Below are 20360 nucleotides of genomic sequence, written 5' to 3' on the forward strand. Positions count from 1 at the left end.
AAGCGAATGCGCGGCAGGGAACGGGCGGGAGGTGCCCGCCCGCCATCCACGGAACCGGCGGGAGCTCCGGGACATCCCAGGGAGCATCTCGGAACGCTCTGTGGGCACCGGGACATTCCAGGGGGCATCCCGGGATACTCTCTGGGCACCGGGACACTCCGGGGAGCAGCACTGGGACACCCCGGCACCGATCCCGTAGCTGAACTCTTCGTCGTTTTGTTTTTAAATCTTCCCGCTCGGGAGCGAGGTGTCCGGGCTGCCTCTCCCGAGGCCGGGTAGGTGCTTAGGAGCGGGAAGAGCTGGAGGAAATGGCTCTTCCTGCAAGTCTTGACAGACTCGGGCCCTGTTTGACAGAAGTAGCATATCTTCAAAGAGGCGCTCATTGAATTATTTTTTAGGATAGGATCCACCATGCTTTTGTCCCGTCACGGACTGCTGCGTGGTTTGTGGCCCAGTGTTGATTTTTTAATATGGGGCTCTGGGCCTTTTCCTTATATAGTGAAGAGTGGAGGGAAGAGAAAATATATTAGCGGGAGGAAAGGCAGGTTTGTGAACTGTTGCTTAAAAGAAAGGGCTGTATTTCCTGTGTTGCCATGTCTGAAGATGCTTTACTGGAAGAGGAGGACATTTGGGAATACAAATCTATTAGGAAGCAAAAGCATCAAGGTAATTCACAGAGTGTCTCTACACCTGCACAGGAAGTAAGTGGCAATGGTAGGCCAAAAAGAAAGAGAAATAGGAAAAAGAAATTAGTGGAAAAAACTGATACACCGCAGAAAACCAAGCAGAGATCACAGCCAAATCAGGATGTGGATCAATGTAAAGATGACAGTAGTGTGCACTCCCAGGAAAGCGTGAGTAGCCTGACGGAACAGAGCTCACAAAAGGCAAAACCCGTGCATGATGGATACTGTCCCAGCTGCCAGATGCCTTTCTCTTTGCTAGTGGTCCAGACACCTCAATGGCACGTTGATGAATGTTTGGATACTCCAGGATCCATTGCAAAAGGTATGAATAGAGTAAAAAAAAAAAGCTTTTGAAGAAAAGTTGGAAGTTTCTCAAGTTGGAAAACTTGAAAACTTCAAGTTGGAAAACTTCCAAAAGTTGGAAGTTGCTTTAAACTTTGTTTTTCATATTTAGCTCAAAATCTGAGATAGTAGTTGGTATGATTTTTTAAATGTTGTTACTGATCAATACTGTTTTTGTAAAGAAATTTTGCTGCTTTGTGAAGAACATGGAAATCTGACATGAAAATCTCATTTCAGAATCTAATCTCAAAACTCTGAGAGTAGTGATAAAAGATTCATGGCTGTTTATCAAGCTCCAGTTTTAGTAGTTCACTGAAGAAAAAGAAGATGCATATTTGCCATTTAAATCTAAGGAAACCTGCTAACATTACTAAGTCAGTGTCAGAAAAAAACCTTCAGTTACAAGGCTGCTACTTTTGACATCAAGTTTCTTTCTCCTTATGTATGGATTCTGTTATTCTGTATCCATGTTGTTATGTGATTTGCCCAGTTGTCTAAGGACATCTGGAACCTGAAATATGCTAATTTACTTGAAATGTTAGCTCCTGGTCCAGTATGATTTAGAAATTTTATACAGAATTTTACATGAACAGTCTTGTATCATAACACAACACAGTTTTGTTTGGAGTTCTGTGCAAGAGGAATAAAACTGACACATTCCAATTTCAAAACTGACACATTCCAAATTATAGTTTCATGGGGAAATACCATATCTGAACAGATTCAGGTATCCAATTTATGTCCTTAGTACACCTCATAACTTTTGAAAATCAGAAAACATACAATCAGGAAACTTGACTAGAGGCTGCTTTAGGTAATGCAGTCACTTTCCTTTTTACATCTTTGTAACTTTCTTTGAACCTTCTTCTTCAGAACAATGACATATAAGTCCCTTAATGCTGATTTTGGCAGTGGTTTTAATTTAAGGCAGGTGTGTTAATACCTCACTGCCATCTTTTACTCCCATAATTAGCAGATGGAAACTACTTCTGATTGATTTGTGCATGCACCTTAAAACCCTCAACAGTTAGGCTAGCAAACTCTCAACATAAAAAAGCAGGAACAGCCAGAGATTTTTTTTTCTGGCATCTCAATGCTGAATATTTTTTCATGTAAGTAAATACAGGACTTTTTTTTTTTTTAATGTTATATGTAACCCAGCAGACAATTTGAAATGTAACTTCAGGTTGATTCAGAACTGAGATTTGTTTTGCTTTGAAAAAACAAAATTAAGCAGCATTTATTTGTTTATTATTTGTATTTTAAACATTTGGCCCTTTTTGGTGCTAATGCTCTGAGCTTGTTGCTTGCATGTGAGACAATTCTAAACTAGAAGGTATATGATTAAGCTGAGCACAGCATTGAAACAGGCTTAAGTATTCTTGTTGTTAAAGGGCTGTATAATTCAGGCATAGTGCTGTATTAGCTGCAGGAGCTGTTTGGTTTTAGGTTGGAAACATTCTCATTTCTACCCAGCTCAGGGCAGGAGGCCTTGGCAGCTTGAAAATTCCTTTTTAACTTGTGCCTTCTGTCCCCCAATAGCTGTATTTATAAGAAAAAGCTCTTAAGTTGTGTGTCGCTTGTAACTTTTGTTTTAATATTTATGCCAGCTATATTTGCAAAGATATTAACATTTCGTCTCTATTTATCTTTTCATAGAGTGTCCTGATGGTTTGCTGTGTACTTCCACTATTCCATCCCACTACAAGCGTTACAGCCATTTTCTACTTGCAGCAAACAGAGCAGGAGATTGTCTTGTAAACTCTTCAGGAAACACTTTGGAGATGACATGTTCTACTACTGCAAAGCCCAGCTGTTTCCCCAGTCATGTAGAAGAAATCTCCCAGAATGAGAAACCACCTAATGATACAAAACATGTCCCTAATGAGGACTGTGCATTGATGGTACAGAGTTCACTGCCAATGAAGTCTCCAAATATAATCAGTAAAAGTACTTCCTTGTTTGCAGATGTTCAGAAACCTCAACAGACATTTCAGCTTACACGGACCACAGATAATAGTTGTAAATTTGAATTTTTTGATTTTGCATCCTCTCAAGAAAGTGAAACAGGAGAAGATCTGTGTAGTCAGAAGGATGCAGGTCATCCAAGTCTACTAAAGTCAAAAGTGGACTTCAATGACTGTGAAATTTCTTACTCTCCACTGAGTACATTTGAGGAAAGTGAAGAGGAAGCTGAGGAAGAGGAGGAGAAAGTAGAAGTGTCACAGGATAAATTATTCAAAGTGCAGAACTTGGAAGATGAAGACTCTAGTTCTGAGGAATTTAAAACACTTGATGAGCTTCTCTTACAGAAGAAACCTCAGTATGAGCATAGCAAAACAGGAAATTTTGTAATTAAAAAAACCCTCTGTGAGGAAATAAATACATTGAACCACCTGGATCATCAGCAAGGGGTGGTAGCCAATGGGTCCTCTTTTACTTGTAATTGTGAGGAGGCTGAAGAGCCAGGTTTGATTTCCTCTGCTGCCAAAGCAGGTAACACAGAGTCAGGAGGTACTGGTGCCTGTGCTTTGGATTCTGCGTACGTGAGTTTTACTGAGACATCATCACTGCTAGGCAGAGAAGATGCTGGCTGCCTTCTGACACAGAAGAGTAATGTTTTGAGGGAGCCAAGTAACATTTTAACTAATACAGAAAAAGTGACTGCCAATGCAATTGAAGAAATACCTCGCCAGGAGAGTTTGCAGACAGTAGCGGAGGAAAAAGGAAATCTTAATACAGCTGCTGTGTGCTTTCCCAGCCCCAGCTCTAAGTCAGCAACATCTCTTTCTTTAGCAAACATGAATGCTAAATCCAGTCCTGCCAAAGAACTCAAACAAATGGATATTGGTGTTTTCTTTGGGTTAAAACCCAAAGCAAAAGAGGAAAGTAAAGGAGAGATGTGTTTGAGTGAGAGAAAGCAGATACCAAGTTCAGTAACTCCCAATGGAAAGAGGCCCAGACAGCAAAAAAGGAAAGCTGAGGGGTCTGTGGAAGATGTAGAAGAAGTTACAGAAAGTTCAAGTAAAAATGAAGCCATTGCAGAAGTAAGTTCTGGTGGCCGACGAAGGTGGAGAAAAAAATTTAAAGAATTACCTGCTACAGGTGAAGGACCAAGGAAAAAATACTGCCCTTTCTACAAGAAAATACCAGGTAACTTGCTTTCCGTAGAGGTTAATTAATTTTGGCTGGAGTGTTGTATTTTTTCCTAATTTTAGGCTTTGGTATTTTTACTCTTGATAACTACTTTCTTGAATTATTTTTAATGTATCCCTTTTTAATATACACTCCTAATTCCTGAATTTAATCTTTTACATCGTTTCAGTTGTGCCTGAAAATATGGCTGTCAATAGCAATTACTTCCTTAGCACTGAGTTAAAAGAATTGAGTTTAATTTTGCATTTGAAATTCAATTAGAATAAGAAATATGATTTATTACAACTGTGAAAGCAAAGGAAGAAAACCGAGCAGAATAGTTTAGTTAAGGAAAAAGCCAAGAATTTCTCAGAATCTCCTCAAGCAATTACTTAAATTACAGGATGATACTTCATATCCTCACAGTTCCGTTTACCACTGAAGCACTGTCTTAGTCTTAGGAAGGTATTTGAAGAAACCAAATAGAAATACACTGGTGATCATAAGTGCCAGGCTGCTGCTTGAAAACTGACTTAAGTCTTTGTGGGGCTACATCAGTGCCATGGGTTCCATGGGCTTAGAGAATGTTGCCTATATAATAAACTTGAAGACTCCTGTGAGTACAGTACAATTTTAAAGTTGCTTTGTTATTACCTATGTTATCTTTATTCTGAATTTTGTTACTACATTTGACTGGTTATCTATGTTGCTAATGGGATGTATTCATCCCTGTGGCCTGGTATAATTCAGCCTCCATGAAGTTTTGAGTCTGGTATCGCTTAAACACTTGGGGATTTTTTGGTTTGTGATTTTTGCTTAGCAGACTGCTGTGGTTTTTTGGGCTTGCAAATACTTAAAGTTCTAGCCGCAAGGAAGTGAAACTATTTCTAGTTCTCCTAGAAGATCTGGGAAATTTGTGTAAAAAAATGAAAAATATTTAAGTGCCACCAGCTGAATTAGTTCTGTGCACTGTTGGGTAGTTTTAAGAAAGTATAACCCAGTGTAAAAGGACCATTTGTCAGTATATTTGCATTTTAAAAAATACATTTGCAGAGATGCACAGGTGTCTTTATGCAACATTTTTATACAAACAGCAGCTCACTGAAAGCATACAATGGCAAATCAGGCATGTTTCATCTCAGCAGATATATTCAAAGACCCCAGATTAATAATGCTTAATAATGATGTGGTTGCGTGCTTTAAGAGGAATGTTAACTGCAGAATAATTGAAGAATTGCAGTTTGATTGCAAAATGCATTCTGTTAAGCTGCAGTTACCTGTTTCATTTTGTGTTAAGATGTTGGTATTAGATTTCAATCTATCTAACTTTCAGAAATACCATCTGAATGCAGGTAAATGTGTTTTATTTGCTTAACCAATTGCCATCTGTATAGATGGCAGCTAATCAACGTATTTGGGAGGCCTGTGAAAGTATTTATATGTGGATACTATGTGAAATTTTTATTTTAGTAAGTGAAAATCTCTTTTTGCAACTGTTGACTGATACACAAACCATGTTAATCTTTAAAAGGCTCCTTAAACTGTGTGAAGTGTAACTATTACCTTTTAATTGGGAAGAAAGAAAGAAAACAAAAGCAACATCTAATTAGAAACTGATTCTGAACTATGGGTATTCACTGACTGGCTTCTCTTCCCTTTTTGCTGTAGGAACTGGTTTTACAGTTGATGCTTTCCAGTATGGAGAAATTGAAGGCTGCACAGCTTATTTCCTTACTCATTTTCACTCTGATCACTATTGTGGGCTAACAAAAAACTTCAGGTTTCCAATCTACTGTAATAAGGTAAGGTTTTTCAAGGTTGTTAGATATTGTCCATTCTGCATGCAAATGGAATCACTTCTGTATTGATGAAAGTAAATAGAAGATCAGCAGTTCCATTGTTAGGTCAGTTAAGGCACAGTGGTTATGTACAGGGGAATCTGCAATTTGCTTGTAAGAAATCCTTACCCTGATTTGACTGATGAAGATGATCAGTGAAACTTCCCTGTCTAGATACCATGCAAATAGTCAGGTTTAAAAGGATCTCTAGAGGTCATATAGACTGACCCCCTGCACAATGTGGGTCTAACTTCAAAATTAGATCAAACTGCAGGGAGCCTTTCTCAGCCAAATTTTGAAAATAGGCCAGATTTCACTATGTTTCCTTACAACCTGTTGGAGTGCTTACCTACTCTGAATTTTTTTCCTAGTATACATTTGAAATGCCCCTTTTTGCAACTTGAGATTTTAGCTTGGGGTTTTTGTGTGCATAATGAAGAAGAATCTGGCTCCATCCTCTCTATAACTGTTCAAGTGATGGAAGTCTGAAATTAGATTCTGCTTAAGCCATCTCTTCTCCACATTAAGTAAGTGAGTTGTTTTAGCCTGGTCCTCTGTGTCCTGTGTTTCAGGCTGCTGAATGGCCAAGACTACCATTAGCTGTCATATGTCTAACCAGCTCTTTACTTGTAACATGGTAGGGCACCTTACTTAATCAACCCATAACCAGAGTTTGCATCAAAAAAAGTATTTATCATTTACTCTGGAAGTTTCCTGGAATGCTTTTGTGGAATCATTTACTCTGGAAGTTTCCTGGAATGCTGTTGCCCTTCCAGTAGGTGCTGGGGAGACTGCAGTCCTCCATAAGATCCAGGGGCCTCTTACCTGGAAACTTCTTCAGTTGTTTAAAGAAGGCTTTACCCACCTCCTTTTCTTGACTTGGCAGTCTGTAATATGTTATTCACCCTTGTTTTCCTCCTCTCTGATTCCAATCCATAATCTGTTGACAGGCTTTGAAAAGTTTCTTAGGACAGCTTTTTTCGGGTTGCTTTCTAGAGGTGAAATGCTACTGAAAGGCTTGATTATGCCCAGGACCTTATAGTTTCTCTCTAAGCCAGACTGTCTGGCTTTGAGAGCTTTTGTTTCTGAAATAAACAGACGCTTCTTTTAGATTTTGTTCCTATCCCATTTTAAATCCTTTTCCTTTTTCAGATAACTGGCAATCTGGTGAAGAGCAAGCTTCGAGTCCAAGAGCAGTATGTTCATGTGCTGCCCATGGACACGGAATGCACAGTGGATGGGATCAAAGTATTGTTGCTTGATGCCAATCAGTAGGTATCATTGCATTTATTGTGGAAAATTTGTATATATAGAATATTAAAGATAACCAGCTGTACAGATGCAGTTTATGTTTTCATGATCTTTAGGTTTTCAGTGGATCTGAGAAAGTAAGGATGAAAATACTTCACATTCCTGAGGTGGCTTAGTAACATGCATTTTCACTTCAGAAGTGAATTAGACATGTAGGAGCCTAAATTTCTTGCAAATAGTTAACTCACCTATTTCAAAAGCTATCTTCAAAAATGAAACAGGTTTTTTTGAATTTTATTTTATTTTGTTTTGAGTACATTGTATTAACCATTCTGAGTACGTTGTATTAACCATTCATAGCTCCCTAATTTTATTTTGTTTTGAGTGCATTATATTAGCCACACATAGCTGCATAATTTTTATGCTTGTTGAGGGATAGAATGATTTTTCTAATGATCTGGACACTTTTTGTTTTTTGGTGTCTAGTTGGGAACATAGTAGATTTGATTATCAGATACCTTAGGCTTCTGTAGCTTCAACTGACAATAGGGAAATCTTGAGCTAAAGAAAAATGTGGTATTTTGGATCCCATGAGAGACACAACATTTTTAAAACTGAACTTCAAAGAAAAACCTGTTGAACTTTGGAACAAGACTTCTGGATTTGGTGGTAAAGGGTGAGATTTTTGTCTGTTGCACTGGCACTAACTGGCAATGCTGGATTTAGAGTTCAGTAGCACCAATCCTGTTCTCTTGCCTTTCTGCCTCTTGGTACATTATTTGGCCATGGGCTAGAGGAAAAGTCCCTTCCCTGCAGTATATATATTGAAATGCAGGACTGTGTCACAGCTGGTTTGAATATTGGTTAGTGTAGGATTTGTTTGTAGTTGGAAAGATAAGATTCCATGAAGTCCTCTGAGAACCTTTTCTAGGAATGAAGGAAGCTTTGTTGCTTGTGTAATTTGGACACCTCATTTTTCCTGTTTGTCTCTGATCCTCTGCTTCCATTTAAAAGGCATATATACCTTAAGTACAAAGATCAGCTTCTTGGAGAATTCACCAGTTCTGTCATTTTAGCTCTGATTCATGCCAGTTTTTCCTCTTTTGAGATTTCGTTTACCCTTTGCAGATGGTTGATACCTAAAGTAGTCCCATTCTGGTTTTCTAGTCTGAGCTCTTGCCCTTCAGGTACCAACTGCAGAAGGTGCAATGGATTTGCTGTTGCCAGTAAGAGAGTTTGTATTCATAATCATGGAATTCTGGATGGAGAATAACATTTAAAATCTGCAAAGAGAATTTAAAAGAAAACGCTTCAGTAAGTCCTGCAGGACCAAAGTTGAATCTGCAGTAATACACTTCTCTTTCTCCTGAATAAGAATGCTGCTTCTCTTTGGTATGCTGTTTCCCCTTTGAATCAAGCAATAGAACCTCAGAGATTGCAACCGAGGCAGCATCTTTGTCGTACCTAGAAGATGGGGCCTGATTGCTTTGCTGCTAAATTAGGCTGCATAGTAGCTGTGATTTAAAATGCTGTTCTGCATACCTTCCTGCTGCTGCAGGGTGGTCTATCTCTTAAGGCATTTTACTGGTATAGAGAGCTGACGGAATTTGTGTGGGGATTGTTTGTTTGTTTGTTTCAGTTGTCCAGGTGCAGCAATGATCCTTTTCCGTCTACCCAGTGGAACTGTTATTCTGCACACAGGAGACTTCAGGGCAGACCCTTCCATGGAGCGCTACCCTGCTTTGGTTGGTCAGCAAGTCCACACCCTGTACCTCGATACAACGTGAGTTGTCCTTAAACTGAATTTTTTTTTTTTTAGTTTACCCTTACTCTTTTCAGTTTAGTGAGACTTTATGTGAACCAAATAAATTACATTACCTTACATTACTGTTTTAACACTTATTTAGTGTTGAATAAAATTAATAAATTTATTAAATTAAATTAATAAATTTATTAAAATTTCATGTATGTGTAGCTCGTTTAACTGTTATGCTGTTACATGAGAGAATGAAAGTGGGTGGTGGAAAAGATGCTGAAGTATTTGCTCAGATGACCATATTATTTATAAGTGGTATCAAATTCTGGCGGTCAGAACTCATACAGTGTTCAGCTCTAAAACAAGAGCTTCATGGAACATTGGTTCTCTGTGGATTCAACTCTGTTATGAAAAGAGGTGTGGAGGAATTCAAAGCGTGAAAGAAAGCCAAATGATTGAATCAGTTGTCCGAGTTTTCATTAGACCTTTCTCTGACTCGTATATAAAATTGCTTTTCTGTGTGTGATGACTAATGCCCAATTGCAGGCTTGAATTTCTGTTGCATATGTTTCTGTGAATGAATAATGCCTTATATTATGGTTTGTGTGTATGACAAAAAATAGACATAAAGATGTAATTAGTATGTGATACAAATATCCAGCTTGAAAGAGCATTTGATATTTATAAAGAAGAAACTGTAGAATTCAGTGTCAGGGAGTGAATAGTGGTAGAGAAAACACTGGTATGCTCAGTGTAAATTTTGTTGCAGCAATTTCACCTGGGCACCTCAGTGTTTCTAGTAGACTGAAATTCTAAAGAAGAATAATGTCTTTTTCATTTATTGTGTGCATGCGGTTTTGAGGGCCTTCTTGGTAGTTTCAAATGTCTTTTGTCATGTGTAACAAAGTGTTATAATTTGTTTCTCTGCCCCAGATACTGTAGTCCTGAATATACTTTTCCTGCGCAGCAAGAGGTGATCCAGTTTGCTGTCAACATCGCCTTTGAGACAGTGACTCTAAACCCACGTACTCTGGTTGTCTGTGGCACTTACTCCATAGGAAAAGAAAAAGTTTTTTTAGGTATGTAAAAGAAGTGTGCTGGATCAAATAACTAAATAAATACCTAAACTAGGGTTAAAAGATCTCTTTCTTGAAGACATAACAGGTTGCTTAGTCTGGATGTTCAGATATTTTGTAAAGAAATTAAATATATTTAATAATCTTACTGCTATTTTTTTAGATTTCTAGTCGATAAGATTTAGCTTTCTAAAAGAAACAGTTTTCCGCCGTGTTTACAAACCCTCCCTTCTCCACCTGAATATACTGGCAGCCAGTTTGGATACTAAATGAGTGAATGTGTTTAATTGATTGTGGTGAGAAAACTGCTAAGGACAAATAAAAAAATAAATAAATGAGCTTTTATGGCATTTTTGTTGTTAATAATTTCATATCATGAAGAAACAGCAAAAAAGTAGTTCTTAGACTTCTATTTTGAGTTTTTCCTTTCAGGTTTATATCATGTATTTTCCTAAATCATAGCATCACCTATGTTTGAAGGGACCACCAGGTTGCTCAGATGCTATTGTAATCAGTTTTAATGAAATCAGTTTTAACAAAGCCTTTGCCAAACCAAAGCACACCTTTTCTGACTTAATGAAAATGTTGTGTTCTATGCTTCACTCAATTATAGCGTTAGGAACCAACATGATTGCCTAAATGTACACTCTAGAGCAGGCAGCTGTGTAGCGTTTGTGATTTTGTGTAAAGTCATCAATACAAGACCTACCCTCGCTGAAATTAAGTCTCTCTTTAATGTGGGCTATTTGTCACATCTTCCAAAAACTGCATGTTTCTGGCATCTTTGGAATAAATACCAGTTCACCTCAGTGATGTTTTACCAAATAAATATGACTTAGAATTTATCAAGGTACTTCTCTTTCCAGTTGTTATACAAAATTCTGCTGCTAAAATGTCGGGGCAGAGTTTTTTAACAGCCATTACAGGTTTCACTTCTTAAATAAAAATTATCTAGTACAATAATCAGGAATATCTCCAAACCGAAAAAAAAAAAGAACTCTTTTATAATTTTCTTTATCTGATTTCTTCCCAATTATCCTAAAGCAATTGCTGAAGTTCTGGGCTCAAAAGCAAGTATGTCCCGTGATAAGTATAAAACACTGCAGTGCTTGGAGTCAACAGTTGTTAATTCCCTCATCAGTGTGGACTGGAATGGTTCTTTGCTTCATGTTCTTCCCATGATGCAAATTAATTTTAAGGTAAGTTCAGAAAATATTCTGAGTATTTCAATAATATAACCAAAATATTTTGATTAACCTGCTATTGAACTTCTTGCGGCTTCTCTCAACCAGTGCTGTGTTTGGTGCTTTTTCATCTCTTGTCGGATCATATTTATTTAGTGTAGTTTTGACATGTAGCAATACATTGAAAATGAAATGCAATTAAACATTAATAACTTCTCCAAACATGATATGGTGCTTGTACAAGATAAGATGAGGCTTGTTCAAAGACTTGCTCTTTGGGGGCCTTTTTGAAGTAGATTTATGTAATGACTGCAGGATCTGTCCTATTAGCAATTAATATATTGTGACATGGAGTCCCTATTTTCAGCCTTTTACCTGGTCAGATGTAGGAAAAGACTAAAAGGATTTTCTGCATGTGAGTCTCTGTTTTGAGGCAGCCTGTGAACGTGACCAACTTCCAAATCTGGTGTCTGATAAAAAGAAATAGGTTCTCTATTCTTCTCAGTCCAATTTCTGTGCATTTATAGCCATATTTTCATCTTTTAAAAGAATATTCACTCTCCTTCTGTGCTGATGATTTACATGGGGATAAGGTTCCTTGAAAATCGGTGAAAACTCACACATAAACAAATACATGCACTGTAGGACACCTTGTATATACACATGCTTTAATTTTTCCACACTCAATCTTCTCTACTATTTGTAGCAAAAGCAAGTAAACCATTTTATTTTAAAACATTGTTTCATCTAAGTAGTTTTCAAATGCACATTTTGGTTGAGATTTGAGTGAGTTTTTGTTGTTGAGAGTTTCTGTGGAGATTTCTTAGTTAGGAAGGGTGACTAATTCTTGGGTGTTTCTAAATAGACTACAAAATACCAAATGGCATTAAGGTAAAGCAGCAGACTCTAGATTAAAGGTAACCTGTAAGAAAGAGGAAAACAGAGGTTGTTTATGCTTTACAGACTTGGATTCATTTTCCTGTTTTGCTTCAAACCTGCTGTGCCATCTCAAGCAAATCCTTCAGAGCAAGATGGTATTTAGCTGCAGGACTAGTCAAGGTTAGAGTTGACCTAAAAAGGAGAAAAAGAGACTATATGATTTGGATGGGAGCTGCAGGAGATGGAACATAATATCTTAATGTTTTAACTTTGTTCTATAATGTTTTCTATGATGGGGCAGAAACTGAGTAATGGAAATGTTTTATGGATTTATTTTTAATGTAATATGTTTTAGTTTCTTCTGCAGATTTCTGGGTTCTTATGTGATGCTACTGACACCTGTCCCAGCATGTATGGCTGTGCTGGTTTAAAAGTTAACCAGCAAGGGAAAATGAACTCAATTCAAAAGAGAGATTTATAAGTCAGAATAACAATTTATTAAAATAATGCAATAAGTACAATTATACAGACAGACAATTGGTTTTAACCCACAAAACCCAAATGTATAACCCAGCACCCTGGGGTATGAACAAAAATGGTGTACCTTGGCCCACCCCTGAGTCCAAAGCAAAGAGAGAGGGGATAAACCTGCTGGTGGGAGAGCTGCTGCAGTCTGGTCAGAAGTGGTGATTGCAGTTCAGTTGAGGGTGGTGGTCCCAGTCTGGTTGAAGGCGGTGGTCTGCAGTCTTCCTCTGGATCCCACGAGAGGTGGCAAGGTTCCGAAACTCCCAGTTATATACTCTCCAGTTCAGGCGGGAGTGCTCAGTCCCTCCCTCAGAGTAGGGAATTCCATGAAAGGGCATGATAATGCCCAGTCCCTCCCTCAGAGCGGGGAATTCCATAAAAGGGTGTGAGGACAGGAACATCCCCCCACCTCGCAGGCCTTCACTGACAACAGTTTCTGGGGAATGGCATGGAAGGCTATAGAATACACAGTTTTGGGTTACACCCATCTAGTGATGAATTGGTCCCAGCCGTTCTAACCAGGACAATGGCATACTCACATAGCTGACTTTCAAGGTGTGATTGCACCACAAGGATGTCTAGACAGCTTTACTTCTCAGAGAGAGGCAGTTGTATCATGCAGGGTCTCACCTCTGAGAACAGGAGGTTCTAGATGAATCTGAAGCATGACAGAAGCGATGCCTGGACCCTGGAAAGGGCCAGGAAAGATTAAAGGCACAGTGATCTAGTGGATGAGAGTCCTGATCTAACAGCAGGGCCCTCTGGACTGGGGCTTTGACCTCACATGTGGAGTTGTTGAATGTGGTCTCATGCTGCCATTAGTAATGTTGTGTCCATGTAAGCTGGGAATGCTATGTAGACTTCCAGAGTGCTGAACATCCAGTGGGGCCAGCAGCTAGATGAGTGCCTGGGTGGAATGTATTATCAGTAAAAAGTGAAGAATATTAAATGCTTAAAGATGAGTTCATATGACCATCTGGCTTGCTTCTGCACGTGAATTCAGCAAAGACAGTATTTTAAAAATAAATTATCTGATCACTTGCAATCCTCTTCTAGTTAAAGAACGGTGAACGATATCATCCTGCTTTTACAGACCATGTAAATGTTGATGCCATCATCTCTAGTTAGATGTTTTTTTGTCTTTTGTTGGATTATACAACATATGTTTTTCTTGATTTACTGGCTCATTACTGGGAAAGCCAGATTTTTTTAGTGACCCTCATCACTAAATGCCAATAGTTTCATTTTCTTCCGGGTCTTTCCTGCCTCTTCTGTTTTGTTTGATCCTCAGCCATACTCAAGAACATAATCCTACTTCTTAATTGGGCTAATTTCCTGCTCATGTAGTTTCAGCTGTGAACCTACAAATCCATGAAATAATGAATAAGCTTTTTGTGTTGTTGTATTACGGTTGGGTTGGGTTCTTTATGTTCTTTTGTGGGTTTGTTTTCTATGTATTACTCTGGCTTTCTTGAAGAGTTTGTTTATTAGGAGATGATATCAAACGTTCTTCAGGTACTGTCTTGGTCAAAAAGTGAGATGATATTCTGTACATTCATCTTGTGGATATTCTAAATGAGTAACATTCACATAAATTTTAAAAAAATAGAAATTATGTCTAGTGAATTTTAAAGTGAAATATTTATAAAAATAAATCTCTTATTGCTGCAATATTGCAAGTGGATTTGATATATAAAAAGAAAATATTAAAAAAAAATCAAAGAGATGTGATTTGTCACTGCAGTATTTGGTTGTACCCCAGTAAAATACAGGAGTTGCTGTATGTACTGACAAATGGCTGTTCTTGAATAAGCCAGAAGAGTTTAAATGGTCTTAGGGCTGATGGTAAATTAAATATTTAATCATGTTTGAGTCTTTTCCTACCTTATGGAATCTGTTTTAGTGTACTGCTGGCTTTAGTGACACTGTAGATAACAGGCTGTCATGGTGATTGAAGGAGGTTGATTTAGCAATGAAATATATTTTCCGTTTTAAAAGGATGAAGGTTTAGAACAGTGTTGGCAAAAGCAATAAAAGAAGAGATTGGAATGTGTATTTAAAGGAGACTTGTTATGAATAAACACCATGGTAATTTGGTTTGGGTAAAGAGACTATCTTTTCCAAAATGTACACATGGTTCTTTTGCTACAAACAATTTTTTGTAAGAGTCAGCAATTGAGGCTCCTGCCACAGGAATATGCAGTGGAAAATTTCAAGAGAACTTGTCTTTAATCTGTGAACCTCTTTTAGGTTGCTTAGCTCTGCAGTGTCTTGTACTAGCATTGAGGTGAGACTTTCAGAAGTGCTGTGATCTAAATGCACAAATAATTTTTTATAAGATTGAAATTGCATCCTTAATGTGAATGTTGTACAGTTGATTTATGACAAAATTTGAAAGCAGATTAGCATTGGTTAATATAATAATCATTGTATTTGAAGTACTATATTTAGATTTCATTAGAGCAAGGGGAGCAAATATGTGAATAATTACCTTAAGCTATGTTAATCTTCCCAAAATGAAGTGTGAAGGAGAATTAGATTGCTGTAGTTATACCTTTAATCAAGTGAGGACTGAACAGTTGCAGTGTATTGAGTCATGGCAGTGAGCCATAATTCCTGTTGCTGAATGGAGTGTGTGCTGTGGTAGGGTTTTGTTAGTCCTTTATGTGCCTTGTTTGATGGATTCTGTATGTTGCTACTGTACATTGTACTGAAGGTGTTTTTACATGTGGCAGTGTCACAGGCAGCTTTCTGCTGCCCTGTTTAATAGTTTTCAAGTGTCTGACACATTGGTTAGTGTTCTATCAACAGCCCATCTATCCCCCCTGCCCTTCTCTTTTAATCAGTCTTTATTTTGTAATCCTCTTCCTCCTGCTAATAAAAAGTTTATGGTTCTGAATTCTGTAACCTTACAGGACTTTGAAATGGAGAATGTGCCTTTAAGATTTTATAGAGGACACATGAAATTGATTTTTCTGTTTTTAACTTGAAGTCATACCTACTTCACTTTGTCCAGGAATAGGATTGTACGTTCCTTATACTTGGAAACTTTTTCAAGTTAATTTTTTTTCTTAGAGTGAAAAGATGAGAGGTGGTTTCCTTCCTGTCATGAGTGGAGATTTGGTAAAGCATAGTTTAGTCATGCACTGACTTGCTGCAGTTTTTTTGGGTAGCTTAATTAACTCTGGGTGCTTCTGGGTATAAATAGGCGTTGGAATCTCAGTGGCACAAATTAATCAGATGATTTGCACTGAAGCAGCTTTCACCACATTCTGTCTCCCACTCAGCTGCAAGAGTGCTGACCTCCAGCTTAGAGGGGAAAATTAATGACTCAGGGAGCAAGATTTGTAAGAAGATGTGATTTTACCTTATATATTCTGATCTGTAATGCATGGCTGTCCTTATGTGCTTAATTCAGATGAAGCAATTGAGATCCTCAGGGACAAGTTGGTTTGCAAATGTGAATATGTATCAATAATTTAAAGGCAGATGATATTTAAAATTAAAAAGATAATATCAACACATGAAAATAAAATGTAGTCTGAAGTCTCTCCATCATGAAATCTCCAATCTTTAGTCTAATTAGCTATTTATGGAGTTTAAGTATATGTTGGTTTTTTTTTTTCCACAGGGCTTGCAAGGTCACTTGAATAAGTTTTCTGAGAATTTTGATCAAGTTCTGGCTTTCAAACCTACTGGGTGGACCTACTCTGATTCATGCCTTTCTCTGGCAGATATCAAACCTCAGACAAGAGGAAACATCACCATATATGGTATAAGAGTGGCAAAGATTTAACTTTGTGTGGATGCTTTTCATATTTTTTATTCTGGAAAATCCTACTGTTTTTTGTTACCACTACTTTTTCTGGTAACTCATTGAGAAACTGAACAGGTCTCTGCAGGAGAATCTGTGAACCGAGTAATCAAGAACAGCATAAATGCAGATTTTTGCGTACATTTTGCACCTCTCCTCCTCATGCAAATAAAGGCTTTCATCTGATACATGTAGAGACTGCAGGAATGGAGTCTTGGCCTGACTGATGCTGGTGGCAGTGCAGATCCAGAGCCACAATTTCATTCCATGTCTTACTTGTTTCTGACAGACTGGGTCTTCCTCTTCCTCTCGGTTTTTATCGGTGGGTGGAGCTGAATCTCTTAATTTTCATTTAACCAGGTGATTGATGTTGCTCAGTTTGCACTGCTGAGTGACTTGGTGACTTAATGCAAGGTAATTTTCCTAGAAGGAAAATTGGGGGTTTTTGTTTTACCTTAGCTATAAACTTTAGATCCCAAATAAAAATTTAAAAAAACTTTTCTCTGAAGTATTTCTTAGCTGGAAAGTTTGCAAAGTGCTTTAGCAAGAAGCTAAGTAGACTGACAGATCACTGTGATTTTTTTCATTTCAGGGATTCCTTACAGTGAACACAGCAGTTACCTGGAAATGAAGCGTTTTGTTCAATGGTTGAAGCCACAGAAAATCATCCCCACTGTAAATATTGGTGACTGGAGAGCCAGAAGCTTGATGGAAAAGCATTTTAGAGACTGGATGATTGAGGGCAGTGGGCATAATTAAATATAAGAAAGAATGTGTAGTTCAAAGGAGGTCGGCTGGAGTGGGAACTGTGAGTTCCTGTAAGTTTTATTTATCTTCTATTTCCACAGAGCTTTCTTTAGGGAGGACTAAACTACCATTCTCTGAGGAAAGCTGAATTTGGAAAAAGAAAAAAAGGCACCTTGCTTTCTTGTGTATCCACTACTTTTTTCCCCCTGTAACCTGAATTTTTTGCAAGTACGTATTTCAGGTTATTTTTGTCTTACATCTTTTTCCGCATTCTTAATTTTTCTCAGATTATCGAGTTGTGCAGATTTGTAATGCTGGGGATGAAACAGTCTCCAGGCTAATAATTTCTGAACATAAGTTATCGTAATGAAAGAGACAGTACTAAGCTTATGTCACATGCTGTCAACTCAGGCTTCAGAGAAGCTTGTTTCATGAGGCAGAACTGGTTATTGTGATTTAAATCTTGTAAACAAAACCTACCTTGTGAGAGAGGATTGACTCAGGCTCTGGTAACATGTGTACTTCAGAAAATGTTTTATAAAAGACATTGCTACCTACATTCTGCTCAAGATTTTTTGCTTTTTTAATTAATTTTGTAAAATAAAGAATATACATGATGCCTGTGTGTTCTTTCTGAGCAAAATACATTTCTCTTCAGTACTGTAGCTGCTAACCTAAGAAACCTGTCTGCACTTTGGTGAAGGTGCTGTTTATGTTGCTTGTCTAAGGTTGCTCCCATATCCTGGCAGTGCCAGTTCTCAGCACCTGGTCAAAGCTCAGGAGGGGTTCCTCGCTGTGTGGTCCCCATTTGACTTTGCAGGGCTGTTTATATACAGGTTTGTAACTTGAATGATGGAAAACTGAGAAACGCAGATACGGTACTGGCAGCTGAAAGGTAAACCTCACTTGGCAATTTTTCCCCTGAATCCTACTGGATTATCAGCACTGCTTTTTCTGTGTCTGCTTGGTATTTATGATACTGAAGTATGTGGTTGCATGCAGGCACACTACTAAAGTTTTAAGCACTAAAATAAAAACTATTCCAAACTTCCAGGATTGAATCACATGTAAAAAATCATCCCTCAACCCCTTCGAGTAGCTTATCTGAAATCTTCAATGCTGTTTTTTGTTGTGAAAACATTTTTTTTAACCATCGGTGTAAGTATAAACAGATCCCCATCCTTGAGTGATGAGCTCTGTAACATGAAGTCTCTTATTTTATTTGTCCTATGAGAGAAATAACTGTGAGAAACTGATGGAAAAAAGATTCTTTGTACTGAAAGAATTGTGAATCAGTATTTTGCTGACATAATGCTTCAGTTTAAATTTTAAGTAGTTAAAGGAATCTGAAGCTTTTGTTTTACCTCATGCATTATGCTAGCTAGCTATCAAAAGAACTAGTAACTTTCTTGGAGAGCAGTGCTCATTCCTAGAATTCCACTCCTTTTTGGAGGTGTGTGAAAAAGTATCTTTTATGGCTCTTGCAAATATCAAACCTGAATTAATGCTTTCTACAAAGCAGAGCAATTTTGGGGATTCTGTTTGGCAGGCAATTGATTCTAGAAGTTGAATCTTTAAGGAATTATGCATGTTTTTTTGGGCCTTTGAGGTCTTTTTCCTGACTAATTTTTGCACTAAGTATGAGGGGCTGGAATAAGCACCCCAAAGTCAAATCTTAGTCACAACTCTGACATCTTCTTGCTTCCGTAGTTGCATTTTCAAGAATGATTATTCCTACAGAGAAGGAGTACAGAATCATAGAATGGTTTGGGTTGGAAGGGGCCTTAAAGGTCATCTTGTTCCCACCCCCCTAGTGAAAGGGACACCTTTCACTAGACCAGGTTGCTTATCCAACCTGATCTTGAACACTTCCAAGGATAACACAGGTATGTGCGTGGGCTCACAAAAGGCCGATTTGCAGTTCTATTAGTTTGTGCCAGTTGGTAACACAGAACTAGCAGAATCTGGCTTTCAATGTGAGGCACCTTTGCCTTCTGTGGCTCTTTACCTCCTGCTATCAGTTTGTACCGTTACCCAGAAAGAAAGGTTGGGTCCTTTTTAAAAGCAAACTCATTTCTGAAACTAACCACAAAACTGTGTGTCTTGGAAGACACTGACATTGGCATCTGCTGGATTGACCCAGTCAATCCTGCCCTGATGTGGAACAGATGGTGATGGGCCTCACTTCAGTCAGCAGAGCAGAAATGGCTTCAGTGCTTTAGTGCTGGCGTCTGTTTCTAGTTGCCTGCTCTGCTGTAGGTATTTCTGCTTTCATTCCTCCCTCTTTCTGGCTTGTATCTGCACTTCCACTGGCTGTTTTTTGTGGGTAGATGAATTCCGCAGCATTTCATCCACCTTCATGTTGGGACATCTCCGTGTTACCCAGTTACTTGGCCTCTTTTGTATGGAAAAAAGTCTTTTCAGAATCCAAACTCAGGAATAAATTATTTTTGTTCTCTTTATTGTAAAGGAAGAAGATTAATAACAGGATTAGATTGCTTAGATTGCCTAGGAGGACATATAAGCAGATGTGGAAAACTAAATAGAACTAACAAGAATTTTGTGGGAATATTTTGTATGACAGGATCTTTTCCTTTGTCTTGGTGATTCCAAGGGACATCTCTCTGACCTCAGCATGTGAAGTCCCCTGGGGAATGCAGACCTGGGATAAACCCGATGTCAGTGTTATTGTGCAGGTGTCATTAATTAGGACTTAGGGCATGGCTCCATTTTTCCTAATGGAGTAAATGTTTCTTTTAGTCTTTGAGCAGTGCTGGCATTAGAGATACAGGAGTGAAAGCATTTGTTATTTTGGTTCAGAGAGGAGGTTCTGACTGTGAAAAGGTACCACCTTTTCACAGTCAATACATGGGGACTTTTGATCTCTGTGGTGTTAAAGACAGACCACATCAGGGTACCCTGGACAGTGGGTTGGATGAATCAGTCTGTGTCCTTAACCTCACATCAAATGACTCACATACTGACATGAATAATACCAGATTTTACTAAAGCAAGATGGGCCTGTGAACATCTCAGATGCTCTTCCAGTTTGTCTAATGCTGGCAGACTCAGGGCAGAAGGCAGAGCAAATGAAAGGGGCAGCTGTAACACTTGCTTGATCAGTGCC

The 20360-nt window shown here is 38.2% G+C and overlaps 1 protein-coding gene across 1 annotated transcript; it reads left to right on the forward strand.

Annotated features, from left to right (window-relative positions):
* Positions 1-39: 39 nt before the first annotated feature.
* On the forward strand, positions 40-17806 carry DCLRE1A (DNA cross-link repair 1A). The gene is made up of 9 exons (XM_027692232.1): positions 40-1008; positions 2688-4181; positions 5832-5965; positions 7154-7272; positions 8892-9035; positions 9942-10087; positions 11129-11283; positions 16304-16445; positions 17079-17806. Exons 1-9 carry the CDS (start codon positions 594-596, stop codon positions 17243-17245), a joined length of 2916 nt encoding a protein of 971 aa, XP_027548033.1. The 5' UTR covers positions 40-593; the 3' UTR covers positions 17246-17806.
* The last annotated feature ends 2554 nt before the right edge of the window (positions 17807-20360 follow it).

The sequence above is a fragment of the Neopelma chrysocephalum genome, unplaced genomic scaffold (assembly GCF_003984885.1).
Source record: "Neopelma chrysocephalum unplaced genomic scaffold, ASM398488v2 Primary Assembly neopelma1_85, whole genome shotgun sequence".
In the NCBI taxonomy this organism is placed as follows: domain Eukaryota; kingdom Metazoa; phylum Chordata; class Aves; order Passeriformes; family Pipridae; genus Neopelma; species Neopelma chrysocephalum.